This window comes from Eretmochelys imbricata, chromosome 14 (genome assembly GCF_965152235.1).
Source record: "Eretmochelys imbricata isolate rEreImb1 chromosome 14, rEreImb1.hap1, whole genome shotgun sequence".
NCBI classification, from domain to species: Eukaryota; Metazoa; Chordata; order Testudines; family Cheloniidae; genus Eretmochelys; species Eretmochelys imbricata.
The window spans coordinates 42,230,395-42,241,905 of NC_135585.1; the positions used below are offsets into that span (position 1 = coordinate 42,230,395).

General features: G+C 44.9%; 1 protein-coding gene across 1 annotated transcript; it reads left to right on the forward strand.

Annotated features, from left to right (window-relative positions):
• Positions 1–8,903: 8,903 nt before the first annotated feature.
• Positions 8,904–9,878, forward strand: LOC144274067 (olfactory receptor 6N1-like). The gene has a single exon (XM_077832756.1). It carries the CDS (start codon positions 8,904–8,906, stop codon positions 9,876–9,878), a length of 975 nt encoding a protein of 324 aa, XP_077688882.1.
• The last annotated feature ends 1,633 nt before the right edge of the window (positions 9,879–11,511 follow it).

Sequence of the window (11,511 nt, forward strand, 5' to 3'; positions counted from 1 at the left end):
TTCAACCTGGCGATGTCGATTTCAGCATTAATCCCCTCGTCAGGGAGGAGTACAGAAATTGATTTTAAGAGCCCTTTAAGTTGACAAAAATGGCTTCATCGTGCAGGGTTAAATCAATCTAACGCTGCTAAATTTGACCTAAACTTGTAGTGTGAACCAGGGCTAAGTGTCCTGGGCTGAAAGTATTGTGTGGGGGAAAGTCCTTGCTTGCTAGTCCTGTCTCTGATTTGTGGGCTGAGATCCCTAAAAGGAGGATTCCGGCATGTCGTCTGTGGTCACCTCTGTTCCAGGACTGGTGTATATAGTGTGCAAACAAACAAGTTACACTGAGAAATTACCCAGACTCCACATCACTAATTTTCCAATGGGAAATCAATCTACAAGACCTGAATTCTGCTACCGCTCAGCAGAAGGGTGAGAATATTGTTAAATAAACAAACATTAGTAATTACTGATAACATCAAAGTTCCTTGGGGGTGTGAATGGGAGAGAGATTCTTCCATCCAAATCTTTCATTTGCAAACTATGGATTAAATTTACTTTGCATTCAATTTCCTGTGTGTCTGTTAAACTGTGAGGCTTCAGCACCCAATCTGGCAGGCTGAATCATTTCAGCCATTGTTTCTTGTGCAATTGTTCCACTGAAGGCAATGGGACAGTTGACATGAGTAAAGATTGCTCAGTAGTTTCAGTCTCTGCATGGCCCTGCACTCCAGGGTCTCTGCATTACATTTCAGCCATGCAGAGCAATGACCTTAAACAGCTGGTAGCAGAAAGGCGATTCCTCTGGGAGTGGGAGGTTGGTTGCATCAGGACAGTTGTTTGTACTGTCTGCACAGAAAACACAGTGCTAATTCCCCAGGCTCAATCTCTTCAGAGGTGGAATCAAGGGAGACACAGCCTTCCATGGAGAAGGATACAAATATGAGGGCTCTGCACTGTGTAAATGGAGGGGGAAGAGCATGTTCTAAGACAGATCACAGCAGCTGCTTGTCCATTCAGGTAGATGCAGGTGTCTTTGCTGAGCAGATTCAGTTTCTACTGAATGATGAGACCCAAGTAGTTCAGTGGTGGAAACCGAGTCCTGGCTGCCAAACCCTGAGAAATAAGAGGTCATCACTTGAAGCTTGAACTGTCCTGTGGTTACAGGTGAGCACCCTCTTCCTGATTGTGTTTCTATACCATCTTCCAAACAGGGGCATGGATATGCTGTGTGAATATTGTTTGCAATGTTGTTGTAGCCGTGTTGGTCCCAGGGTATTAGAGAGACAAGGTGGGTGAGGTGATATCTTTTACTGGATCAACTTCTGTTGGAGCGCGAGACAAGCTCTCTAGCTCTCAAAAGCTTATCTGTTTCTCTCTCCAACAGAAGTTGGTCCAATAAAATATATTACCTCACTCACCTTGTCTCTGTGAATATTAGCACTTTTAGCCTCACCGTCCCACAGCAGTGCCAGTCAATGTTAATAGCACCATTTAACAATGGGGAAATTGAGATATGTGTCTTGTGAAAGGTCCTCAGCTAAGGATCTGGCTCAGGATAACTAGGGTGAAGCCTGGAATAGAATAATGGGAAATCAAAATTAAATAGGGTGACCAGATAGCAAGTGTAAAAATCGGGACGTGGGTGGGGGGTAATAGGTGCCTATATAAGAAAAAGCCCCCAAAATTGGGACTGTCCCGATTTTATAGGGACATCTGGTCACCCTAAAACTAAGTGAAGCTGATAGAAAGGAACATTAAAATGGCATGTTAGGTAGATAAAGTGTAATTAGGAGGATGAGTAATTAATTAGGAGGATGAGAGGGTATGTAAAGAACAAATGGTTTTAGTTAAAAGTAAATAAAAACTGCTTCACTATATCTGAGTCAGGCAGGTTAAGAGAATCCACGAGTCCACTGAACCCAGGGAATAAACAAGATATAGACATTGCTCAGGTGCTATGGTTGAGATTTTTAAAGCCACCTAGGAATTGGGTGTCCTAATCTCCTATTAGAATTAATGTCCCAATCCTATAGACAGTTTTTGACAACCTCCTCTCAAATGATTTCTTTGTATCGATTGTCACCAAAAATGTGTTATCTGTGCCAGGTCAACTTTTTTCTGGGAACAGCCTGTCAGAAGCTGAAATATCAAACAAGTAGCTTCCTGAACTAACTGGAATTTTGGGCTTCTCTGTATCACTTTAGGAGAACATAATAATAATATAGGAATTGCCAGATTAGATCAGACCCAAGGGCCATCCTGCCCAGAATCCTTCTCCAAGAGCGGGCAGTACTAGATGTTTCAGAGGCAAATGTAAGAACACTGCAATAGCAGTTCTGGGATAATCTCCCCTCACATGTGTCATGTTGGTCTAGAATAGTTGTGGAATGGATATTAAACCTCATGTTTTGGGGGTTAAGCCAATCTCTATTGTTGCCATTAATTAGGATAACTCTGGATATTTATATGGCTGTCAGGAACATCCAATCTCTTCTGGAATCTAGTTAAGTCCTTCATATCAATGACTTTCTGTGGCAATGAGTGTGATGCTCCCAATGGGGATGCAAGAGTGTGAGTGCCAAACTCAGGGCAGACAGTTACAACCCTGGGCACAAACCCCCTCATTGCTTGTCAGTTCTAAACTTAGATTTCACCAACCAACTGCACCGAGTGCAAACTCCTCAGGCACTTTAACAGCCTTGACAGAGTCCCCTACACTCCCCTCCTTGGCTGCGCCGGTCTGTCCTGCCACCCAGGTGAGCGTATCTGTGGTACACGACCCCTTACACGGCCAAGAATCACAGCGATATTCAGATTACTCCGGACTTCCCCCAGGTCATTTGCACTTTAGGTCTCACACCAAAGACAATGCTTGTAGCCAATCCTATAGTGAACTACTGTATAGGAAGATTTGTTAAATAGGAAAAGGAAATGAGAGTTATTTACAAGGTTAAAGCAAGAAAACAGACCCATGAATGAGTCACAGTCTTAAGTTTCAAAAGGTGATACAGGCTTCTCTCAGCAGCAAGCTGTATTTGACCTTTAGGGCTACCCCAGGCTAAGCAGCTGGGAATCTCTTGCTAATGCCTAGAAACACCCTGCCCCAAGTGTGCAAGCAGCACAGAGATCCCTAGTTCCTTTCGTTTGAGGTTTTTATCCCCCTCCTGCCATCTTTGCTCTGAGTTGCAAACTCAATCCATTTGCATGACTCATCTTCATCGGGAGGAGAGCAGAACAATAAGAGTCTCTAGTCCTTTTGTTGATGGTTTCTCAATCCAGTTGTCAGGAGTTTCCAGTTGCAATATGCACCCATAGCCCACCCGGTATTAGGGTGACCAGATGTCCCGATTTTATAGGGACAGTCCCATTATTTGGGGCTTTGTCTTGTATAAGTGTCTGTTACCCCTCCCCACCCCACATCCCCTGTGCTGATTTTTCACACGTGCCATCTGGTCACCCTACCTGGTACTGATGGGTCTCCTTTTTCAGGAGAGGCTTAATGTCTGTGGGAGAGCAACTCTTCACACTCATGATCGTCCCTCTCCTGTGTGGTGATTCATACTCACAGAAGCTCACTACAAGCACTCAAATGTTAAATTACAATATGGAACAGACATTGCAGGGGAGATTAATGCAGGCAGCAACTGACAAGCATTCAGAGTCAAACATTAAACACTTCCATATAATTCTAGTACCCATTTTATCAATATTAACCTAGAAGGGAGCCAGACTGATTCCAGCTGTGTATGTTAGTGTCCTACTGAGACAGGGGGGACCTTGGCATGAGCTAGCACTTGGTCTGCCAGCATCACAGTGAGTGCCACAGTTTACTTACACAGTGGGTTAACAAGAATTTCATTTGCTAGATTTTAAGTTGCCCACCTTTAAATTTTGTTGTATGTCCCCCTTGTTCTTGGAGTAAGGGGCAGGGAAAACAGAAGTTCCCCATTCTATCATCTCCGAGTTTCTGCAGAAAGAGGAGTGACAAGAACCTCAGCTGAGGATCCTGAGTCCTGGCCACTGAACCCCCAGAAACAAGAGCTCATCACTTCACATTTGGGTTGTCCTGTGGTTTCAGGTGAGCACCATCTTCCTGACTGCATTTCCATGCCACCTTCCAAACGGGCATGAATGTGATTTGTGAATATTAGAGGGTCAAGGTGGGTGAGGTAATATCTTTTATTGGACCAACTTCTGATGGTGAATGAGAGAAGCTTTTGAGCAACACAGAGCTCTTCGACAGGTGAATATTAACAGTTTTAACCTCACTTTCCCACTGCAGTGCCAGTCAGCATTCATAGCACAATTTCACAGAGATGGAGCATGAGATCCATGTCTTGTGACAGGTCCTCAGTGGAGGATCTGCCCCACTGACACAAAAGAAGCTACTTTGATTTACAGCAGCTGAGGATCCAGCTCAGTGTGAGCCCCAAGCATAGAATCACAGAACTGGAAGGGACCTCGAGAGGTCATCTAGTCCATTCCCCTGCACTCAAAGCAGGATTACGGATTATGTACACCATCCCTGACAGGTGCTTGTCCAACCTGCTCTTAAAAATCTCCAATGATGGAGATTCCACAACCTCCCAAGGCAACTTATTCCAGTTCTTAACCACCCTGACAGTTAGGAAGTTTTTCCTAATGTCCAACCTAAATCGCTCTTGCTGCAATTTAAGCCCATTTCTTCTTGTCCTATCCTCAGAGGTTAAGGAGAACAATTTTTCTCCCTCCTCCTTCTAACAACCTTTTATGTATGTAACCCTTCTGCCAGGCAAAGTTGATAGCAGCAAGGGCCGGGTTCAGTACACAGGGGCTCCCTCTCATCAAAGCAAATGCAAAACTGGCTCGAGCCCCCACCCAGTGACCTGGGAAAATCTTACACACCCCCTGGGCGCCTCAAAGAGGCAATACTTCCCCTCTCGCAAGCACAGAGTCTCGGTGTAGTAGAGAATCTTTAATAACATGAGGTAAACAACCTCAGCATTAAATTGGGGAAACACCACAACTAGTGTTCATTAACCAAACCATGAGCAAAGACCCACCCCAGAAAATTGGGCCACATCCTTTCCCTTGGGTTCTTGAGTCCCAGAACCCAAACATCTCTTGAGTCCAGCAATCCACAAATCACCCAAAGTCCAAAAAAGTCCAGCTCCAGAGTTCAAAAGTTCATCTGCAGAGTGACAGGTTTCAGAGTAACAGCCGTGTTAGTCTGTATTCGCAAAAAGAAAAGGAGTACTTGTGGCACCTTAGAGACTAACCAATTTATTTGAGCATGAGCTTTCGTGAGCTACAGCTCACTTCATCAGATGCATACCGTGGAAACTGCAGCAGACTTTATATATACACAGAGAATATGAAACAATACCTCCTCCCACCCCACTGTCCTGCTGGTAATAGCTTATCTAAAGTAATCATCAGGTTAGGCCATTTCCAGCACAAATCCAGGTTTTCTCACCCTCCACCCCCCCACACAAATTCACTCTCCTGCTGGTGATAGCCCATCCAAAGTGACAACTCTTTACACAATGTGCATGATAATGAAGTTAGGCCATTTCCTGCACAAATCCAGGTTCTCTCACTCCCTCACCCCCCTCCAAAAACCCACCCCCATACACACACAAACTCACTCTCCTGCATCTGCAGAGTGTTACTCCCCAGTCTGGCTAAAATGTGCCTGTGTGGGGGGGAAAGAGGTAAGGGGCACCTTACGTGTCTTGAAGCTGACTGCCCCACAGGGCTCTGCTCTGCTACGCTGTCTCACGAACGGCTCTGCTCCACCACAACCGGCTCCGCTCTGCACAGCTCGCCGTCTCACGAACACACCGCTGTCTCATGAACAGCTCCGCTCCACCACGACCGGCTCAGCTCAGCTCGCCGTCTCACGAACAGTCCCCCAGCCTATCCACGAACAGCACCGCTGCACTCTAGATCTTCCGGCTCCCGACTACTTGACACAGTGCTCAGTGATTTCAGCTCATAGTAGTGGGAGCCATAGTACTGGTGCAACATAAAGGCAAAGTGAATGCAGCACAGTACCTGTAGCAAGACTCTTAATAAACCCAAAATTAGCTCTGACATTCCACAGTGGAGAGAGACAGAGGTGCAATGGGTGCTTCAGGCCCTCCCAAAGGGACCCACACCACCAGGTACTAATACCTGTCTCAAATCTCTCTCCATTCACAGAGTTTTGGAACCCAAGTCCCTTGCCTAGCAAGTGCTACTCAGTTGATGGTGAGTCCCTCCATCATAACAAAAGGCCAAGTACAGTTCCAAGCACAGTTCCCATAATCAGGTAATAACAATTTATTCTTCCCGCCCCAATAACAGAGACACTGGGGATCCCACAACAGCCAAAGTGACCATTTGGGCAGTTATGGCCTCATTCTAGGCAGGGTGGGTGTGCCTATGCAAATGAGATCAGCCCCTGAAGTTCTTTTCCACAACTTGCCACAGCTCACCACCAGATGTCAGGGTGGAGCCCATCCTGACTCTGCTTACATCCACTTGAAAACTCTTATGTCCCCTCTCAGTCTTCTCTTCTCCAGACTAAACAAGCCCAGTCTTTTCAATCTTCCCTCATAGTTCATGCTTTCTAGATCGTTGATCATTTTTCTTGCTCTTCTCTGGACTTTCTCCAATTTGTCCACATCTTTCCTGAAATGTGGTGCCCAGAACTGAACAGAATACTCCAGTTGAGGTCTAATCAGCTGGGAGTAGAGTGGAAGAATTACTTCTCGTGTCTTGCTTACAACATTCCTGCTAATATATCACAGAATTATGTTTGCTTTTTTTGCAACAGTGTTACACTGTTGACTCAGATTTAGCTTGTGATCCACTATGACCCCCAGATCTCTTTCTGCAGTATTCCTTCCTAGGCAGTTATTTCCCATTTTGTATATGTGCAACTGATTGTTCTTTCTTAAGTGGAGTACTTTGCATTTCTCCTCATTGAATTTCATCCAATTTACTTCAGATCATTTCTCCAGTTTGTCCAGATCATTTTGAATTTTAATGCTATCTTCCAAAGCACTTGCAAACCCTCCCAGCTTGGTATCATCCGCAAACTTTATAAGTGTACTCTCTATGCCATTATCTAAAACGTTGATGAAGATATTGAACAGAACCAGACCCAGGACCTATCCCTGCAGGACCCCACTTGTTATGCCCTTCCAGCATGACTGTGAACTACTGATAACTACTTTCCGGGAATGGTTTTCCAACCAGTTATGCACCCACCTTATAGTAGCTCCATCTAGATTGTATTTCCCTAGTTTGTTTATGAGAAGGTCATGTGAGACAGTATCAAAAGCCTTACTAAAGCCAAGATATACCATAGCTACCGCTTCCCCCCTATCCACAAGACTTGTTACCCTGTCAAAGAAAGCTATCAGGTTGGTTTAACATGATTTGTTCTTGACAAATCCATGCTGACTGTTACTTATCACCTCATTATCTTCTAGGTGTTTGCAAATTGATTGCTTAATTATTTGCTCTATTACCTTTCCGGGTACAGAAGTTAAGCTGACTGGTCTGTAATTCCCCAGGTTGTCCTTATTTCCCTTTTTAAAGATGGGCACTATATTTTCCCTTTTCCAGTCTTCTGGAATGTCTCCGGTCTTCCATGATTTTTAATGTGGTGGCGAGTGGTGATAGAGTCTTACTAACCTGGATCACACATGCCAGATTGTTTCTAGACTCTGAGTTCAGCGACAGCATCTCCCCCACCCCCATCACCCCAGTGCCTTTCTTGCTCCTGTATTATCATCCCACATTCATTATGGATGTGGAAGGTCACTCCACCAGTTAGGGTTGCACATCATCCTGGCTTTACCCCTTCCTAAGATCCACCCTCCAAAGAGCTGCATTGTTTTACTGCTACATAGCTAATGTCAGGAAACAGAAAAGGCATTACCAGTCCCTCCCTACATCACCATCACCACCACAGGAACTAAGGGAGAATTTACTTCACTTCATAAATTATGCAAAACTGATCTCTTGTGTGGGGGTGAAAATTGTTCCTTTTCCTACAGGAAAATGAAAGGCGGAATATACCAGGATATATTGTTAGATTTATTTCCATTAATTATAACACAAGATTGGTGCCTAAGGACACTAGACTGCATTGGAGATCTCAGTACAAGATTTCAGTTGATGTATTTATTGATTTTTGACTCCTAAGGCATGGCATGATTCTGGCCATTGTCAGAAGTGAAATACAGCATTTAAGTATCATTGTTAAGCTCTGGTATGTCACCTGATGGGATTTGATATGACAGAACAGATCATTTCTCTATCAGTAATTGGCCACCATGGAAACGGGCTGTTATAGCAGTCATTGGTATCCAAGTAGACCACCCTCTTCCCCATCAGAGTGAAGTTCTGTCCTCAGACTGAGACTCATAGAATCATAGAATACCAGGGTGGGGACCTCAGGAGGTCATCTAGTCCAACCCCCTGCTCAAAGCAGGACCAATCCCCAAGTAAATCATCTACCTTTTTTTAAATTTTTGCCCCAGATCCCTAAATGGCCCCTCAAGGATTGAATTCACAACCCAGGGTTTAGCAGGCCAATGCTCAAACCACTGAGCTATCCTTCCCCCTGCAAAAGGAATAGTGATGAAGTGAGCTGTAGCTCACGAAAGCTTATGCTCAAATAAATTTGTTAGTTTCTAAGGTGCCACAAGTCCTCCTTTTCTTTTTTGCGAATACAGACTAACACAGCTGCTACTCTGAAACCTGTTTCCACTCCAGGCACTTTGCTCTGAAATCTACATTTAGTCTTAACATTTCAGCCTTTAACCAGGAGAGGAAGGGGAGTTTCTGAATATTTATGGAATTAATTCATGAGATTTGATTAACTTTGAACTCCATGTCCTTCTGATTCAATCACACAGATTTATTGTTCCTAGACTCAACCCATGGCAGACTGGAGAAACCAAACAGCCATCACAGAATTCTTACTCCTGGGATTTGGGGAGCTCCCTGACCTACAAATTCTTCTCTTCCTGATATTCCTAGTGATGTACATGGCAACCGTGACCGGGAACACCCTCATCGTGGTGCTCATTGTGGCTGATCAGCACCTTCACACCCCCATGTACTTCTTCCTGGGGAATTTGTCCTGCCTGGAGACCTGCTACACCTCGACCATCATGCCCTGGATGCTGGCCAGTCTCCTGACTGGGGACAGAACCATCTCAGTCAGTGGCTGCATCACACAACTGTATTTCTTTGGGTCTCTGGCAGGTACGGAATGCTATCTCCTAGCAGCGATGTCTTATGATCGGTATTTAGCGATATGTAAACCCCTGCATTATTCAACTCTTATGAATACCAGGTTTTGCCTCCATTTGGCTGCTGGCTCCTGGTTAAATGGTTTTTTGGCTCTTATCATCTTGGTCTTATTCCTATCACTGTTAATATTCTGTGGCCCAAATGAAATTGACTATTTCTATTGTGATCCCCTCCCACTGATAGAGCTCTCCTGCAGTGACACCCACCAGGTCATATTGGTGGATTTCATACTATCCTGTGTATTCACCCTGCCTCCATTCCTACTAACTCTGACGTCCTACATGTGCATCATCGCCACCATCCTGAGAATCCCTTCCACCACCGGGAGGCAAAAGGCCTTTTCCACGTGCTCCTCTCACCTCATTGTGGTGACAATTTTCTATGGAACCCTAATAATTGTGTACCTGCTACCGAAACATGATACACTGAGAGACCTAAACAAAGTGCTCTCTCTTTGCTACACGGTCCTGACTCCCCTGGTAAACCCCCTCATCTACAGTTTGAGAAACAGAGAGGTCAAGGAAGCCTTGAGCAAAGCAGTCAGTAAATGTGGCTTTCACAGAAATGTGCAGATACACCTAGATAATAACATAGCCTGAGGTTTTCAAAGCTGCCTGGGTGATTTCAGCAATCAGCCCCCATTAAAATTAAATTGAAAAGTCCCAGTTAAAATTTCAGCACTCAGTGTTGTCCATTTTAGTGGAAGAACCAGGGAGGGAAAACTATGTTTCGATCATGGAGTTTTTAACTGAGTACTAGGCAGAGTGGAGACAAAATTTGAACTGATTTTTATATCTGTAGAAAAGCCATTTTTGATCAAAATAAATATTTGGAGAATAAAAATACTAACTCCTGGTGCACCATATGTGGGGATATAAACCTGGGAAATCTGCCACCTCTGAAATTGTGCTTATTGCCAGCATAGCCCTCTGCAAACCAGCCACCTTTACTGTGCTCACACAGGTCAGATGCAAACAACCAGGCCCCAGCAGTGATCTCTGGACACTTCACCAGGAGCAGTGTTATAGCCTTTCTTGCCCTTCCACTTTGGCTGCTGTAAGAATCCCTCTAGGCAAACCTTAAGTTACAAAAAGACACAAAATGGTCGAGGTGGCAACATGTTGTAAGGGTGAGACCATTGGGTCTGTGTTCACCTATGCAAATTGGTGAGGATTTTTATCAAGCCTTCCCCAGGAAAGGGGGTGTAGGGTTTGGGAGGACTTTGCAGGGGGAATCATAGAATATCAGGGTTGGAAGGGACCTCAAGAGGTCATCTAGTCCAACCCCCTGCTCAAAGCAGGACCGATCCCAGACTAAATCATCCCAGCCAGGGCTTTGTCAAGCCTGACCTTAAAAACTTCTAGGGAAGGAGATTCCTTCACCTCCCTAGGTAACGCATTCCAGTGTTTCACCACCCTCCTAGTGAAAAAGTTTTTCCTAATCTCCAACCAATCAATATCTAATCTTGAGACCATTACTCCTTGTTCTGTCATCTGCTACCACTGAGAACAGTCTAGGTCCATCCTCCTTGGAACCCCCTTTCAGGTAGTTGAAAGCAGCTATCAAATCCCCCCTCATTCTTCTCTTCCATAGACTAAACAATCCCAGTTCCCTCAGCCTCTCCTCATAACTCATGTGTTCCAGTCCCCTAATCATTTTTGTTGCCCTCCGCTGGACTCTTTCCAATTTTTCCACATCCTTCTTGTAGTGTGGGACCCAAAACTGGACACACTACTCCAGATGAGGCCTCACCAATGTCGAATAGAGGGGAATGATCACGTCCCTCGATCAGCTGTCAATGCCCCTACTTATACATCCCAAAATGCCATTGGCCTTCTTGGCAACAAGGGCACACTGTTGACTCATATCCAACTTCTCGTCCACTGTAACCCCTAGATCCTTTTCTGCAGAACTGCTGCCAAGCCATTCGGTCCCTAGTCTGTAGCGGTGCATTGGATTCTTCTGTCCTAAGTGCAGGACTCTGCACTTGTCCTTGTTGAACCTCATCACATTTCTTTTGGCCCAATGCTCCAAATTGTCTAGGTCCCTCTGTATCCTATCCCTACCCTCCAGCATATCTACCACTCCTCCCAGTTTAGTGTCATCTGCAAACTTGCTGAGGGTGCAATCCACACCATCCTCCAGATCATTTATGAAGATATTGAACAAAACCAACCCCAGGACCGACCCCTGGAGCTCTCCACTTGATACCGGCTGCCAATTAGACATGGA

Bases quoted from the DNA above. Each gene is read 5' to 3' on its own strand.
- LOC144274067 (XM_077832756.1), top strand. From the start codon at position 8,904: ATGGCAGACTGGAGAAACCAAACAGCCATCACAGAATTCTTACTCCTG.